We start from the raw sequence: 18,343 nt of genomic DNA, 5'->3' as shown, positions 1-18,343 counted from the left end.
TAAGGAACTCAGGCTTTATTTAGCAGGTGATGACAATCATATAGATATGAAAGTCTATTTTCAATAGATCGTCCTGGGAGGCAGGAGGCAGATGGGTTTAAAAAGGAAAACAAGAGAGGTCCAAGAGATTCCTGTTTGCCACGTGCAGACACAAGCTGATGAGGGCTTGTGCTAGACAGAGGAAAATGGCTGTGAGGAAGGGGAGCGAGAGTCACCCTTGGTTTAGATGACAAAGAAGATGGAAGCAAGAACAAAAGGTAGCCGTAAGTTTAGAAGGAAAGGATGAGTTTGTTATGGACATGCTGAGGCTCCGAACAGAAAGGAGAGATGTTTAGGAGGCTGCTAGATGACTATGCGTGCTATTCTGGTGAGGATCAAAGTGCAGGAGACTACAGACAGCAAGAGATGTAAAACAAAGAAAGAGTACAAAGCAGGAAGAAATGTGGGTGATGGACCAAACCTTGGGGTACACATGTAAGCGCACGGCAGAGGTGAAGGAAAGTGAAAGAAAGAGAAGGGAATATACGAAATTACCAAGGAAGTAAGAAGAAGATGGTATCATGATACAGACTGTTTGAGCAGAGGTCAGGTCCACAACTGAAAATCTTCAAAATCACCAAAGGGACCCCAGAGTGGTGACACACACCCGCCATTCCAGCACTGTAAGTCTGAGTTCTATCCAGGCAATTCAGAGCAAGGCTCTGTCTCAAAATTTAAAAATTAAAATTAAAAAACGCTGGAGGATGTAGCTCAGTGAGAAGGCCCTAGGTTCAATCCCCAGTCCTGCAAAGAAAAAGTCCATCAACTGGTGAATGGAGAGACAACACAGAGTTTATCCACACAGTGGAACACTAATCTGCAACAAACAGATATGAAGTGCTGCCACATGCTACATAATGATGAACCTCAAAAGCACACTACACAAAAGAAGCCATACACAGAGACTGAATAATGTATGACTGCATTTATCTTAAGTATCTGAAACAGGCAAATCTAGAGAGACAGAAACTAGCTAGGTTCCATGATGTGGCAAATATCTCAAGGAGAGAAGGGAGGATATGAGATGAATGAAGAACAAAAGCGAGGGAAAGATGCTGGAGCTGGAGGAAGAAAAGCACCTAGAGAGGATGTGCGTGATTCATGGGGCAGGAAAGGAAGGGGTCAGGAACAGGCTGATCCAGCCTCCTGGTTTCAGTTTTCTTAGCAAAGAGATAATGACTGAGAAGTGGAACTGAGAAGCTGATGAAGGACAAATAAGTACCAGCAAGTTTTAGCGACCAATGTCCCTGGGTGTGGGGGACTGAACCAGCATGTGCCTGGTCATTACAGCCCTGAGTGAGGGCTGAGGGAACAACAGGAGGACAGGTGTGTAAGCCAACAGGACATGCTGGTGCTGCAAGGATGCCTGATCAGTTCACAGAGACAGATGATAAAGGAAAAAGAAAGAATGGGTCAAAGATCAGGACTCCATAGCATCACAGAACAAAGACTGTGCAAAAATGGACTTGATGGCTTCAATGACAAAGGGGTCAACAGAGAGTGGAATGGAGGTGAAGACCCTCCAGATCCAGGGTCTGACCCCAGGCAGCGGGGAGGGAGGTGAAAGCAGGAAGAAGGGAGGCCACTGGAATTAAATGAGGCTGAAGACCAGCAAGTCCAGTCTGTAATGGGTGACAGAAAGGGACTGAAGTGGGGGGTGGGGTGGGGGGGTGGCAAAGGGTACAGTGTGAGTCTGTGACTAAAGAGCAGAAGCCTCACCAGAGGGGTTTCTGGTAAAGCACAGAGAGCGGACATCTGATCTGAGTGTTGAGTGTGCACAGAGATGTGTCTGCCGTGGAAATCTGAAGCAAAGAGGGATTGGGTGGGAGGCCAGGGGAGGATGAGGCAGGTTGTCGGTAGCAGCATAAAGCCAGAAGGATCCAAGGTGGAGTCTGCCTTGCATGGTGGGAATAAGACGCACTTATAGGCACACAGGGAAGAGAGCAGTAGTTGATCCACGGCCTCCACTATTCCAACCATGACACAGACCTTTCTGATCCAAGAATAAACTAAGGGTGCTATCGGTACCTAACCTGGACTCAGGTGTGGTGGAAGCTTGATATAGCAAGGACTCAGATGGAGAATATATTCATTCATTCCTATAAGCAACCATTTCAAGCAGTTCTGACTTCTCAGACCTCCAATGTAATCTCTTCTTCTAATACCACAGGACATCCCTCTATTTCTAACCTTAACACGTTCCTAACTTAGTCCTTATGATCTGAGCAATTAAGTGATGGAATTCCCCAAAACCCTATGATACGCATTGTTGTCTCAATCCTACTTGATACACCCTCGGGAGGCACTGTATATATGTGGGTAGGTCTAAGTACCTAGAGAAAGTATCTGGGGTGGTGGTTTTGCTTTTTGTTGGTAAGAAGAAGGAGAGAGAAGGAGTGCCAAGGAGAAGTACAATCACTGTAAAACACCACCAAAAGCTTCAGGACTCCACAGACAAACACACAACATAAGCAAGGACCCTCCTTACCCCCTTTACCTTGTCATGGACTGTCATGCAGCTGGCTGCATCCTTCTGAAGAATTTCAGTCACCCCATTAGAAAGCCTTTCGTATTTCAGCTTGGGTTCCTCTTCACTCTCTTCTTCCTGACATGAAAAGCACAGCAAAAAGACATCCAGTACGGATTTGTTTTGAAAGACTCAAAACACATTTGTTAAGGGGAATAACAAAGGGGAATATACATTTATTAAGGGGAATAACCTTCACCCAGTGTCAATAACCACAGCCACAGCTAATAGTTAAAAGCACTCTGTCTCCTCCAGCCAACTGGGTGCATCAACTTCATTGGCAGAATACATTCAAAAGTTGAAAACAGGAGGAGACAGACTTACTGTGGTGTCACTTTTTATTTTTTTTAAATTATTTTATTGGTACATTTTAGGTATACAACACAGTTACATTTCTCACTGGGAATTGTACCTTTACATAATGCATCTTGGTTCTTATTTTTTCCCCTTCCCCTGCCCTCCCTTCACCCCCTCCACCCTTCCCTATTTACAAAGACTTTATTTCCATTTTTTCCATTTCTCAGCATTTTTTCCTTTCCCTTCTTTCCTTTCCCCTGCCCCTTCCACTACCCCACCACTTTGGACCTTTTCTTCCTATTTTGCGTTATCAATTATTCATTCTAATCATTGGTACATTTTAGGTATACAATATAATGACATTCATCATTGGAAATTTGCACCTTTACATAGTCTCTCTTGGTTCTCATTTTTCACCCTTGCCCAGCCCTCCCTTCAACCCCTCCATTCCTCCCTATTTACAAAGATTTTGTTCCTATTTTCCCATTTTCTCATATTAATCCCATTCCCTTCTATCCTTTCCCCTAGCCTTCCCACTTCCTTCCCCTTTGCCCCTTTTCTTCCTGTTTCACATGACCTATTATACATTTTAGTCCTTATTTACACTTTCAGTTTCTCATAGCAGAGAAACTATTCGGTATTTATACATGTGTGTCCTATTTATTTCACTTAAGAGTATCACCCCAATGTGCATCCATTTAGCTATAAATGTCTCTAATTTCTCATTGTTTATGGCTGAGTAGTACTCCATTTTATAAAAAAACCCCACATTTTCTTTATCCAGTCTCCAGTTGATGGGCATTTGGGCTGTTTCCAAGTTTTAGCTATCACAAACTGTGCTGCTATGAACATGGATGCACATATATCACTGTGGTATGATTCTTTTAAATCTCTGGGGAAGATCCCCAGCTGTTACTAATTTTTATGTTCGATTTTACTATGTGGTAAAGTATCATAAAATACTCTTCATGCTTGTGGTGAAGAAATAAAGCTAGCAATCAATATTAACTATAATGGCCACCATTAATAATGAAGGACAGTTGTTAAAATTACCATGATAAGGATTCAGAAAAAGATTTTATTATATCAATATGTAAGGAAATACCAAAATCCAAGTTCATTAAGATCATCTACTCATTGGCTATTTCCTTCAAAAATAATTCTTTCAAACTCCAGCTAATATTAAAGTATCTTGGAGTACATGAATGTTTCCACCCAAAATAACTGAGACGGTTTGATGAAATAGACATCATCTGCCCCGGGAATCAAGGGGCTACTGAGATCATCTCAAGTAGGAGGGTCAAGATTCGAGTGGCAGAGAAACCAAGGAGAGGCAAGCTAGCACCCTACAGATGCAGTCTTCCCAGAAGCATGTGTCACTCCTGGCTGGAGGACAAGAGGTTCAAAAGCCCCGCCCTGCTGGGAAAACGGCCACTCCTGATGGCAGGAAAAGCAGCAACCCTTCTCGTGCTTTCGAGGACAAACTGACAAATAGGGAGATTTGAAGGGCCAAGAGCCCAGTAGAAGAGAGAGGCAGAGGAGGGAGCTTGTTACCCTACCATTTTTTCCTGTAAGATCATTGTTAATTTCTAAAGCTGCACAGGGGTTGAGGCCAAGAAGGTAAACAAGAAGCCTCAAAAGTGCACACTAGCTGCCTTCATACAGGGAGAAAATAAGACCTAGAGCTCTGGAGCCATCAGGGAGCTAGGTTTTGGTGAACACCACAGGCCCACACTTGGAAATCCTGGCGCACAGGAGACACAAAAACTTATCGAATATTAACAGGACTTAAGCTCTGATTGGAGTAACATACAGAACCTCCAACCTATCTCTCTAGTAAAGGAAGAGAAAGCTATTGGGGCATTTGCAATTTTTCATTTAAAATACTCAGGGTTCAATGAATTACCAGGTATGCCACAAAATAGGACCAAATAATCAAAAATCAAAAAGAGACCATAAAAACAAACTCCAGGTGACGAAGATATTATAACTAGCAGAAAAAGGCTTTAACTATGACTGTATGTTCAAAATTAGAGCAAAAACCAGAATGGCAGAAAAAACTGATAGAAAGATGGAAATTTACAATAAATGACTGTAATCTATACAAGAGAATCAAATGAAAAATTTAAGACTGAAAAATGTAACTAAAATTAAGAATTTAATACATGGGAGGTATTCACTTTCTGTTGCCCCCTACTCTTCCAGAGTTAGTTGTCTATCTTCTTTTTTCCTGCCCTCTTCCAAATAAACCGTTTCCCTTTAAAAGAAAATTCAATAGATGATTTAATTGAAATTTAGCAAAGCAAAAGACTAGTAAGATGGAAAACACGTAAAAAATGTATTGTATATATGTACATGAGTGTGTTTGTGTGTGTATAAAGAGAAGCCCACAGACAACAAATGGACAGATAATACAGAAAAGAATGAGACAAATACAGAAAAGAATGAACACAGTGAAAAGGTCTAAAATAGTTTAAAGACATCTATTGTCTAGTCAGGCAAGACAGTGCACACATATAATAAGAGCTATTTGAAAAGCCAAGGCAGGAAAATCATAAATTCAAGCCCAGCCTGGGCAATTTAGAGAGACCCTGCTTTAAAATTTGAAAAATATAAAGGGCTGGAGATATACCTCAATGGCAGAATGCTTGCCCACCATGTATAACCCCTGAATTTAATCCCTAGCACCACAAAAACAAAAAAACATATATTGTCTAAAAGATCACATAATGCTTTCAACTGGTCTAACAGATTATATAATCAAGAGTTTTTAAAGACATTTACTTTCTAACCTAGAGTCCCAGCAAAGTAATGAAAAATAGGAATGAGCAGGAGCGACTACTAATGAGATAACAACTAAGAATGTTCTGAAACTGTAAGACACCTACCCATAAATTCAAAGTAGCTTTAACTCCAAGCAAGATAAATATGAAGGAAATCACACCTGAGTTGCACCACAATAAAAAGAAGAGTAAGTGAAGAAAAATGAGTCGTAGAGTAACAAGTGCTCTGCCCACCAAACAGTGTAAGACTGACAGGACGCCTGGACCCTGACTGGCAATGTCAGTGCTTACAGATGGCACCTCTGGGGCAAAGAACTGCATCTTCACAAGAGAAGGGGCTAAGGAAAGAATGGAATCTAACAAGTGCCACGCTAGAAATGCAAAACCAGACATTTCATCCTTATTTTCAAAAATAACCTACAGGAAGCATAATGGTTTATACCTGGATGTTCCCCAAAGCCTTGTGAGCTCATATGCAGGGCTTTTGGAAGAAGAATGGACGACAGGGGCTCTAAAGCTGGCTTGTTGGTGGGAGGTGGAGTACAGTTAGAAAAGGCGGGTCTGGAAGGGTTTATCTCCCTCTCCAGCCCCTCTATTCACTCTCTGCTTCCTGTCTGCCAAAAGGTGAGCAACTCTCCTCTGCTCTACCCCTATGCCACACCGTCCTGCCTTGGAGCCAGACCATGGACTGAAACATGAGCCAAAATAAGCCTCTCCTCCTTTAATTTCCAGGTGTCAGGTATTGTGTCTCAGTGAGAGTTAAGTAAAAGTATCCCATTATATAGATTTTCAGTAACAACTGATTATTCCAATTTTAAGTCATTTCCTCAAGACACACAGCGGGTAGAGATGAAGCCAAAAATCAAGTTCACTTATGAATGCTCTAAGTCCAAATAACACACTCCCCTTGCTCCCATAAAAATGAATCCACAAAGCACAACAGAAGCCTCTGCACTTGCTATGCCTACAAATAATTACAAACTATGTGATCAATGGGAAATGTTTTAAATGTGCTCATTTGGCAAGAGCATTATCAGTCTGTTACTGCATAACAAACTATGCCAAAACCTACTGACTTAAAGCAACAATAAATATATATTATTTTACATAGTTTCTGTGGGTGAGCACTTCAGCTAAGTGGCTCTATCGAGCTCTCTCACAGGGCTGCAGGCAAGATGTCAGATGAGGTTGCAACCATCTATCAGAAGCCAAGACTGATGTGTATTTCCAAGAGTATCTGTTTCTAAGATGGTCCATGCAGAGGGCTTCAGTTCTTCCTCATGGGCCTTTCTACAGGGCTGAGTGTCCTCATGACGTGGCAGGTAGCTTTCCCCTGAGTGAGTGACCCCAGAAAGAACCAAATGAAGCCTTATTTCATGTGGCCTAGCCTCAGAAGTTACACACTATCATTTCTACAATAGTCTACTGATCATACAGATCATCCATGATTCAGTGTAGGAAGAGGGGACACAAGGACAAGAGTAACAGGAAGGAAAAATCACTGGGGGCCATCATACAGGTGAGCTGCAAGGAAGCAATAAAACTTGAAGAATAATCAACTTCAGTTTTTTTTTTTTTTTTGGTACCGGGGATCGAACTCGGGTCCTTGCACTTGAGCAGCAGGCGGCGAAACCACTGAGCTAAATCCCCAGCCCAACTTCGGTTTTAAAAGAGTCATTATTCCATGTCTACTGGTGAGCTCTATTAAATTTAATTCAAGTATATGTAAGCTACTGTTTACTTAGGAATACAGTACTACAATCAAAGATGACATACTTACTATTAATTTCCCAAGAACAACTTTAAGACTAGCAACAAAAGTGTATTAAGCACAGTTATCCAAAAGAGCTTCACATTTCTATAAAAAGATTGCTTATGCTAATCAACCAAACCTAAGGAGCTGGTACACTCCAAACTGACCTGTTTTTAATATAAAATATTAAACAGTTAATTAACTGAGTCTAAAGAAACCTAAAAAAAAGAAAATTACAAAATGCAGCAAATAAACACTTCTACTTGTGTATCTACAAGGAAGAAATAGAAATCATTACAAAGTTCACATTAAATGTGGCAAAGATGATGTGTGCATTCTGGAGTAAATGTGTTAAATACAAATTGAATCCTGAATGTTGGTCTTTATAATAAGATGCCACATGTTGCTCAAGTCTGGACATCAAATGTGCATCCAATGTGAAAAGTTAATTCTAGCCTCTTGACTATTTTGCATAAAAGCACGCATCCACGGACCATTAGATAAAGTTACTGTAAATAAAATTTGCCTGTCTTATTTATAAGTGAAAAACTAAATAATTTTTCTCACATAAATATACAGAAATAAATACTTTCACAACACAGTTCACTGAAGCATTTGTGCTATGTATCAAAAACCACAAATAAACTGAAAAATCCAATATTAGGCACTTGATGTACCATTTCACACTTTTCTGACAGGTATCTTTTATGTTAAGTTAAATGCTAAATGGAGGTGAAAGGTGAATATTTAAGTTTTTTTCTCAGTAAACAAAGAAAATAGAAAGTGATTTAAAAATACAATTTCAAAGAGGCTATTCTGCTGCTGCAGACTCTATATCTCATTTTAAATAAAAAATTTTAAAAATCAAGTAGATTTAATATAGTTTCACTTTAATTTTTTAAAAACTTAGGAAAAAACGCCTCCGTGCCATTTGAACTTCCATGGTAAACAACTCAGTCTTAATAAAAAGCAAATCAATAATTTTTGTTAAATTTTAATAATCTCACAAAGCTACAAATAAAACCATCAACAGTGTGAGTTGAGATGACAGTTAACTGCGTTACTATGACAACCTGATGGAACAGAACAAGTCCTGACTTGCAGCTAAGTCAAGATATGAACAGAATGACATTTACCCAAACAAGAAAAATTTGCAGCTTTCCTTTAAAAACAATCAATTCCTGAACTAACATGGATTTTCACTAAGTGTATAGCACTTTTAATTAAAGACAAATCCCTTAAACTGTTCTATAAAATTTCCTAACACTACCTGAAAATAAATGTCATAACCCACTCTTACAAGTTTTGCACTTAAAAGAGGAAAAAAATTACTTTGGGGAATAACAAATTAAAGCAATTAAGGATTTCTGAAAACTGGTAATTTGTTACTGTTGTTAATTTCTTCCCATAGGATAAGTTTCTATGGAAGAAGTCCTATTACCCAACTTGGACTTGTGTGCCAGTTAGAATACTGCATCTGGTTTCTACCTAGCCATTTAAAATGTGTCTACAAGAAATTTCTTTTTATAGTGTTTACAACCAATGTATTCTGTATTTTTCATTGTCTTAATTTTATCAATATCTTTTTCATATATTAGTACATTACATAGGATACATCCCCGTTACAGTCCAAATGAAGGCTTGAATTTTACTTGTCAGAGGTGTGTGTTACATTTTCTGTTACTATCTATATAGAAATAAAAACTGACTTCTGGATACCACTTCTTTATAAAAATTCAGGTTGGTTTTGATAAAACGATGCTAGATTTATTAAAAGAAACAGGTGAGTTGTCATCATATAAAGCCCATAAAAGCTACTAGAAACACCACCAGTTGAGTGCTCTAGAGAATCCATACTCTCACCCTATGGAGAAGGCCTTTACTTAGCCAGCTTCCTTCTAAAAGACCTAAACTGAATCACCAGAAATTTTAATCACATGAATGGTTTACTTGGTTTCATGTCATCAACTACATCTGACTAGGGGCAAATCCTTTCAATAAATATCCAATGTTTTCAAAAGCCAGATACAGTAAGGAAACACTAACATCAAATTCTCATTGTTTAAATAAAAGAAAAGCATTCATGCAGTTTGAACTTCCACAGTAAAAACAAAACAAAACAAACAAAAAACACCAAGTGTTAATAAAAAGCAAATCAATAATCAACTATGGTTTTGAAGGTATAAAATAAAGGCTTTCTTCCTCTAGGATATTCTCTCTAGAACTCTAATTATCTTAAGGAGAAATGAAATACTCAAAATTGTTAGTCAACCTTGTTTAATATATAAAAATAACTATCAAAATCCAGTATCAGAACATTTGAATTTTAGAAAATTTGCATTTTAATATATTTTCTTTTTATAAACAACTCACTTTACAGGAGCCCATGATATACTGAAATACTTCTTTTCAATTACTATTAAAGACAGAGGAAGAACAGAAAAATTTTTAAAGTTGGTTCTATATATTATTCATTTCTGAAATTAATACTCTATAAGCCAATCAAAACACCTAAGCTGAGTCTCAAAAACACAATATTTTTAAAGGAAATCTAATCACTATCATAGCGTATTATGAACGAAAACATAAATCAACAAAAACTATGTATTACTGGATATATACATCTATTTAAAAACTATGTTACCATTAAATATACATGCATAATAAAGGACAGCTTCAAATATATCACACTGATTTTTAACTTTTCCAAAAAGGATAGAAGACCTCCATGATGACAGGAAAGAAGTTTTTAAAAAAGACCCTGAAAAGTGAAGCTCAAAATGAATAAAAGACTAAACCTGTTAATTAGCCCTGTATTATACAAATCATCCCTCCACCCCAACACACACACACAAAATGAATGCTACTTTCTTAAAAGGTCAGTTTTAACTATTAATTACTGTATTCTACAGTTCTATCACAGAAAGATTTTATTTATACAAAAACAGTATCTGGGAGGAAAGCTGGCTTTATAGATCCTTCTAAAGTGTCAAAACAGACCAAGAAAACTACATAAACAAGCAGAAAGCGTAACTTCTGGCTTCCATCAATAACACAAGGCATTATAGCTGCCTCAGTGACCAAACTTTTTAAGAAAGTGACATGGAGATAATGGAATTCGTCTACAATAAGACAACTCTGGTCAAAGCTCCCAGGATGCCTTTCCATCAGACTGCTGACAGATAAGCAATTACATTCTTATATGAATGTAAATAATGTTGTTAAATTTTCAACTTTCAAGCAATATTCCTGTTAACAGAAAAACATTTTAATAGAAAAGGAGCTGAAATTAGCTGATGTCACCTTGATGGCATGGGTCTACTTTTTAAAAATAAACAGAAAACTTACCATGAGTGTACTCATACCTACATTTTATTTTAAAAAGCATAAAATACATATAGCTAAGTAAACAGCTCCCGATTAGAGGTGATTTTTTTTTTGTCCCCTGGGAATACCAATTGGCAATGTCTAGAGTCATTTTATTGTCACAGCTTGGAGGAGAGGGAGCAAGGGAGGTGCTACTGGCATCCAGCATAGGTCGGCGGTCAGGGATGACACTGAACCACCTACAATGCACAAGACAGCATCCAGAACAAAAATTACCTGGCCCAAAATACAAAGTTACAGACCTTGGGTTAAATAAAATTCACATTATAAAATAGTCCATAGACATTAAGCCTGTTTTCAAGGATGATTTTAGGACAGAAGGAAATGTTTTCATAAACCCGGGTGAAAACAGGTCATAAAACCTGCTTTGCATGACCCAAAGTTTACTTAAGAAATGGATGTGCATATATGGATGAAAATTAGAAGACGACACCAAAAGTTGACTTCCCTAACTACAGGTTCTTCATCTGTAGAAGGCGGATAATAATAGGGTCCACATTAAAGGGTTGCTAAGATGATTAAAGAATATATCAAATAAAAGTAAGTACTGTTAGCTATTATTAAAACAAACATGCATCATACTTATTTTTTAAATGAATGCCATTTTAAAGGTATTGTTCAACATCCTCTTCAAATTTTACATCTAGTGAATGATGATTTTTATCTCTCAGAGCTATTTTCCTTACCATAACACTTTGACCAGAAAAGTGAGAAAAACTTGAGCCTGTAATAATTGAAGAGCTCTACTTAAGATTCACAAGATATGCAGTCTTCATAAACCCCAGCCTCTCCTTTGCCCTGTAGTATCAGGATTTCATGTTCAATTCGAGGAGGAAAAAAATAAGGTGAAGGTTCCCTTGCCCTAAGCCACATACCATAAACAGGATCAACTCTCATCATTTACTTTATATTGGGAAAGCGATAAGAATATATGGGGGGGGGGGGAACGAGCAAAGCAAATAAGCTTTTCATTTCCTTCCAGCCATATGGAATAACCTCAGCAATCTTCAAGATATGCCATTCAGGTGGACAATTTCCGCCACTAAAGCCAACAGAACCCTCTTTTCCTTTCTTCCCAATGTCCCTCGCTGATCACAAGACCTGTAGAAGCAGGGTTTATGCCTTTTCATTGTTCTGAACTTCACCTAACAAAACTGTGGGTGCCTAATAAAGACCAGTGAAAACACGCGTCTGTAGTAACAGCCAACAGAGTTTAGAAAGCAGCTTTTCTAAGACATTCTCTTTAAGATTTCCACACTCCAAGTCAGACTATCAACCAAAGGAACTGCCCAGATCATTTAAAACTAGGTGTTAGTTCCCAGCAAGGGGGAGTGGGGGTGGGGTGAAGGGCCCAAACAGAAGGGAGCAGCTATTCTGAAATCATATAAATTGGAATTATAGATAAATTTATAGAAATGAAGCTCTTATCATCTTCCAGCAGTAGAAGCAAATAAAAGTCCTGCAAATTCCATTTTCAGTTTAAATTTCTCCCAAGGGTTTCTATTGCACGTTCCATAATCAAGGTGCAAAAAGCACCTTGTTAGCCAGCCCCACCAAAGCCTCTTACAGCTTCTCAGTACCGTCCATGAAGAAAAAGATAAAAACTCACAACAGCAAAAAATTAAAGCAATTGCCAAAGAAAGCCAAGGAGAAAGTGATACATTTGTTGAATGTGAATTGAGAGCACACCCTCATTGGTGAAGAAAACATAAACCACCTGAACAGAAGATGGAGCACACTCTCCAGGCCTCCCACCAACCCTCTGGCCCTGACTCGGAGCCTGTTCAACTCTACCCAGCAGACACCCGTCCCACCCTTGGTGACTGTTTCTTAGAAGGAGGCAACTGTGCCCGCAGCCTCTGACCCCATCTCCACGCTCCACACCTTTTGACCCAGGCCACCATCTTTCTACATCTTTCCTCAGTGGGCAGAGTGTGGCTTGCAAATCCCAGCTCAGGCACTGCAGGACCAAGAGAACACTGATGCTAGGCAGGTGGCACTACAGAGAGTCACAGGAAAATGCAAAAATGAATAAACCACAACAGAGTTATTAATAAGTCCAAACATTAGTATTTACTGTGGTTTGGATATTGACACCGTAGGCCCACATGTTGAAGGCCTGTTCAGCCTGTGCTGCTAATAAGAGACAGCAGAGAGGTGGAGCCCCCTGGAAGTGAGGTCATTGGGGGTGTAACCCTGAAGGGGATATTGAGACCCCATTCCTGCCTGTCTCTCTTTTGCTTCCTGACTTCCAGGAAGTGAACAGACCTCCTCCACCACAAGCTCCTACCATGATGTTAGGTGCTGCCACAGGCCCAGAACAACAAGGTCACAGACTTAAACCTTGAAATCGTAAGCCAAAATACAACTTTCCTCCTTTAAGCTGATTGTCTCAAGTATGCTGTCAAAGTAATGAAAAGCTCATTAAGATACCACTTTTTAAAAACAAACAAGAGTAAGATAACCACAAAATGAGTAAAATGAGAAAATGAAAATTATCCAAGTACAGTGGACCTTCAAGTTATGACTGGCCTGACACTGAACAACTTGGGTTACTTAGGTTAATGGAAGATTCATTGCCTCTTGTTATCTAGAGCATGTACCCAGGTAAACATCCAGGTCTCAGCTGTACTGACTTACAATCAACTTGAATTACAATCAGCCCTCCTCAGGAAACAATACGCGTTTATAAGTCAAGGATCCACTGTACTATCTCCTGCAGCAAGATACCTGGCCCAGAGTGTGTGGCTGTAAGTTCTATTAAAAACTTTAAAGGAATAGAAAGTCTCTAAGTTATTTAACGTGCCCCACAACAGGGAAATATAAAAACTCTTCTCAATTCATTTTTAAAAAGTGGTAGAACCCTGAAAGGACAACTCCCAGAGTGCACCAAAGTATAAGTCATCACAATTTAAGAACCTAAATGTAAAAACTCTAAATAGAAGATCATACATCAGGTCCAACCTAGGAAAATTGGAAAATTAAGATCAAATATTGCAGGAACACAAAGAATGTGGATTAAGAAGTCTGACTTCATCATTTTATAGGTCGAAGAAGAAAAACCATAGGGCTTTTTTTTTTTGGTACCGAGGATCGAACTCGGGTCCTTGCGCTTGCAGGGGAGGTGGTGGCACCACTGAGCTAAATCCCCAGCCGCCATAGGGCTATTGTAACAGACACTCAGACAGCAATTAAAAAGCTGAACACTCATTTCTGATTTTAGAAGACCTTTCAGCAAATAAAGAGATTTTTTTTTACCAAAGAGCCTACAATTAAAGAGCCAGGAATGACAATTTAAAATAAAAAGCCAATATGATACTTATGGAAGAGAAGTGCTCTCATCAATAGAAAACAACCCACAGGTGCCAACTATCATGTCTGCTTTTGTCAAAACCAATTTAGAAGTTTTAACCGAGGTGAAAGACAAGAAAATGGAAAATGTAATAAATAGATCATTGTTGGTATGGTCTTACCTGAAGACTATACGAGTAAGGAAAGAATCAAACAAAGTTCTGTCAAGACAGACAGCTAGCTCTCAGCAATCAGCCTTGAAGACAGGATAAAAATGAGAGGAAAGAGAGATTCCAGGCACTGACACCCCAAGAAGGAAACTGTGGAGGCAACTGATACCACCTGTCAGGGAGACCGAGGACCCCGCATCCAGGGCAGAGGCAGCCAGGGCAGCCACGGGGTAAGCTACAGAAAGCTGTTTAGACTCTGTGTCCCCTCCCGTGTTTCCCTGCCTTACTCACTGGGCAAATAGGCAGCAGCACCCAGCCCTCTCAGGTAAGAACCAAACAGCTGCATTCGCTCCACAGCATCTTCCCTCCCTCTCCCAAGAGAGATGACCTCCTCCCAGTGCTGGTGCCCTGTGGAATGACCCTAAAAGACACTTCACAGGGCTTCAGAAGATTCACTGCCCAAATCCCCGCACTACAGTATATTTTTCAAGGAAGTATTCAAATAATTAGGAAAACAAATCCAGGAGAGCCTGTACATGATACGAGAACTAGGATGACTAAATATCTTGACAAAGATATTTACGGTAGTGCACACCTGTAATCCCAAGCCCTCCGGGAAGCTGAGGCGGAAGGATCACAAGTTCAAGACCAGCTTGGGCAATTTAGTGAGACCCTGTCTCAAAAAATAAAAAAGGGCTGGGGATGTAACTCAGTGAAAAGGCCTCGGGGTAAAAAGTCTTGAAAAAGCTCACTAATGTCATTAAAAAAAAAAAAAGGAAAGAAAGAAGAAGTGAAAGAGGGTAAAAAGAAAAGGTGGGGGAGAAAGAAAAATTATTCAAAATCCTACTGGTATTCATAACCAAGTAGCCAGTCACAAAGTAAAATAACATTTTCATATGTGAGTTATAGCATCCACAGCCCATGCACACTGGACAATCACTTAAAACCTGAGCAACCTCGTTTTCTGTGAAAGGGGATGATGGTGGATGCTTCAGGGAATTTCTGTAAGAATTAAATGCATGCAAAGCAGAAAGCATGATAACTGGCAATATTTAGTGAATGTCAGCTACTCAAAATATCACAGTACGTGTGACATAACCCCAAGTTTAAGCCACAGAACTCACATCCTCCCTCCGCTCTGAGTTAACTTCCCATCACATTGCCGAAACATAAAATTGAACAAATAGTAACATTTTTAATCTATACCTCTTTGTTTTATACTACAGTACTTCCAAAAAACGAAGACAAATGACGTTTGACTTTATCGCATCACTAAAAAGAATGTTTTAGGCTGAGGGATAGCTCCGTGGTACAGTGCTTGCCTAGCATGCACCAGGCCCTGGGTTCCATCCCCAGCACCAAAAAAAAAGTTTTCAAACCTATCTAGGTGTGATTCTTGTTATCAGGAAAAAGATGAGAAATATTACAGTCCCCTACTTGTTAAGCTCAGAGCCACTCCTAGATTTCTGTGAGGACTACAAGTAGCCCACTGCAGGCCAAATATCATACCTCAAAACAGCCCAATCTTTAGTGATGGAAATGAAGACAACAGACTAAGCCCTTAAACTCTATCGGAGGCTTTCCCATGCCCATCTGTCTCTCTGATACTATTCTGAGAGATTTATGTAATCCACTGAGGTCTTCGAAGAAAACAGTCATATTCTAAGATAAAGAAATGTGATGACACTGACACCTGGGTATCCTGTGTTTAAAAAGAGTCACACCAAAAATCAAGTAGTTACGGATGAAAAGAACCCTCTGTGCTAGTTACCTTCACAGTGGCATTTCTGGAGCCTGCAGAGAGAGGAATGCCTTAAAGCCTCAAAAGGGCAGAAATGGGCCTTAATTTTCAAGTAAAATCATCATTTAAACAACATTCATGAACAATCCTCAGCGAAGATACACAGATCTGTATAATTACAGCTCCCCCAGGATTACCAGTTTCATTACAACTGCTTTCCATGTCCTTTCCCTTGCTTGGGTATATCCAACTCCCTAAACTCTGAGAAATAAAGCCAATGAAAGCTCTAAGGGGACAAGGTCATCGGACTGAACTATTTACTGTATTTATTTCCTATCACTGATCACAAATGTGGCAGCTTGAAACAATGCATCTCTGTTACCTTACCCCTCTGTAGGTAGGAAATCTGATGCACACTGCCCTGGGCTGGACTCAGGGTGTCAGCCATAAGGCATTCTCCTGAAAGAGTTAGAAGAACCCCTTTCCAGCGTGCAAAGGTCACGTACATTCCTTGGCCATGGACCCTTCCTCCTCTTTTAAAGCCAGCCAAGAGCAGGCTGGGTGCTTTCCACAGCACATCAATGACCTTGGCTCCTGCCTTCCTCTTCCACCTATAGAAATTCTTATGATTTCATTGGTCCTACTCAGATAATCCAGGGCAACCTCAATATTTTAAAGCCAGCTCATGATCAGCAACCTGAACTCCTCCCTTGCCCCATACCTTATCACATGGGAAAGAGGACAAAGACATCTTTGGGGGACCATTTATTCAGCCTGAGGATCGGAGAAGATAAAGATGGTGGGCTACAGAGTTGGACGCCTGAGGCCAAATACAAAGGCAAAAAGAAGAGTTCTCATTTGCTGGTTCCTAACTTAAATCATGATCCCTTGGAGGACATAACATGGACTCAAACAATTCTCAGTGAACCAGGAGGCCAGGGCTGTCGAAGGGTCCTCTCAAGGTCCTAGTTTCACTATCTCCAAGATAAGAACAGTGTCACCATTAGAGAAGCCTTTCCTAACCACCCAGGGCCAAACAGCAACTCCTCAGCCCACTCCAGATTCCCATTACCCAATGTTATTTTTTGATCTGCAACATTTATCACTACTTGATATATGTTTAAGTGTTTTTCTTATCTACCTTCCTCATCAAATACTGCTGATTCTTAGTTTCCTAGTATTTGAAAAATATTTGTTGAATGAATAAAATGATCAGTCAATCTTGGACTGCCTAAAATAATTTTTCTCCCCAGCAGTGAAATTATAAATTCTGCTCAAAGATATATCATACCAAAGAGGAAACATGTTCATCTTTTTAATCTCTAACATATGGCAGAAATACAGATTCAAAAATCTTATATCCACAAAGTTTCCAAGTGGATAATTTTCATAATATGTGCTTTAAAGGGCATGTTTATCCATGCCTGGGTGATGCCATAATCAGCAGAATCTGTTAATATTAATAGCTCATTAAATAAAAAGAGCAGGTTTTTAATCCAAGGGTGGTGTGGAAAGATGTAACATTATAACCCCATGCTCCAGTTTCCTTAGCCATCAATCTCTTAACAGGGCACATTACCATTTTAGTTACTAGTTGCCATAAATTTATTAAAATTGATACATGTAAAGAATCAATTTAAGTTTCAATAAATGATTCATAATGTTCTACATACCAGGTGAGAGAAATAAATTATTTTTGTATGATGCACTTTCTGATTTAAAAAGCTATCTCCTGATTTCTCACAATGACTGGATTCCATTTTAACAAAACTGAGAAAAGAATTCTCCATGTGGTTATCTTAAAATGAATCTATCACTTGACATAAATAACACATGGTTTACTTTAAATAGCTTCAGGGTCAGTCCATTTGGTTTGATTAAAATTTATACAGAAAATATATTTATGGCCCTCAAACTCTGGTATTTGGAAGATCTAAAGGAGATCTAAACAGACATCTGCTTAGGAAGTAGGTTTACTAACAACAGTAACAAAATTATTGGGGCATTACTGTAGGAACCCTAACCCATTCCATACTTTTCTAATGAAATTATGTACTTTAGTATAATGGTAGCTGGCTGTGCATCTCAGTAGCTGTGCCTGAGGGATACAGGAAGCAATTTTTGTGTTCACCCACATAGAAGGACGAATGGCAAGGTGTGTGCACCTGTGCAAAAGTGTCAAATTGAGATTTTTTTTTTTTTACCCACATAATGCTCCATGTAACATTTTTGTGTATGTATCCCTGAGCATCACGGGGTGGGGTGGGGGGTAAAATACACCCATACCATTCTGTTCTGGAAACATCTAATTTGCCATAATGAAATCCAGGAATGGGTCACAGAAGCTATGCCTGG

At 39.3% G+C, this 18,343-nt stretch overlaps 1 protein-coding gene across 1 annotated transcript in view; it reads right to left on the bottom strand.

Moving 5' to 3' along the window:
* The window catches only part of Vps41 (VPS41 subunit of HOPS complex), a 175,461-nt gene that overhangs the window by 137,932 nt on the left and 19,186 nt on the right, over positions 1-18,343 (bottom strand). The window contains exon 3 of the mRNA XM_004840263.4: positions 2,537-2,644. Within this exon, the coding sequence (XP_004840320.1) occupies positions 2,537-2,644 (108 nt within the window). The remainder of the gene's footprint in view (positions 1-2,536; positions 2,645-18,343) is intronic.

The sequence above is a fragment of the Heterocephalus glaber genome, unplaced genomic scaffold (genome assembly GCF_053883595.1).
Source record: "Heterocephalus glaber isolate CG9 unplaced genomic scaffold, H.glaber_assembly_v1.0 deba00001610, whole genome shotgun sequence".
NCBI classification, from domain to species: Eukaryota; Metazoa; Chordata; class Mammalia; order Rodentia; family Bathyergidae; genus Heterocephalus; species Heterocephalus glaber.
This window is presented reverse-complemented; position numbering and strand designations above follow the sequence as displayed.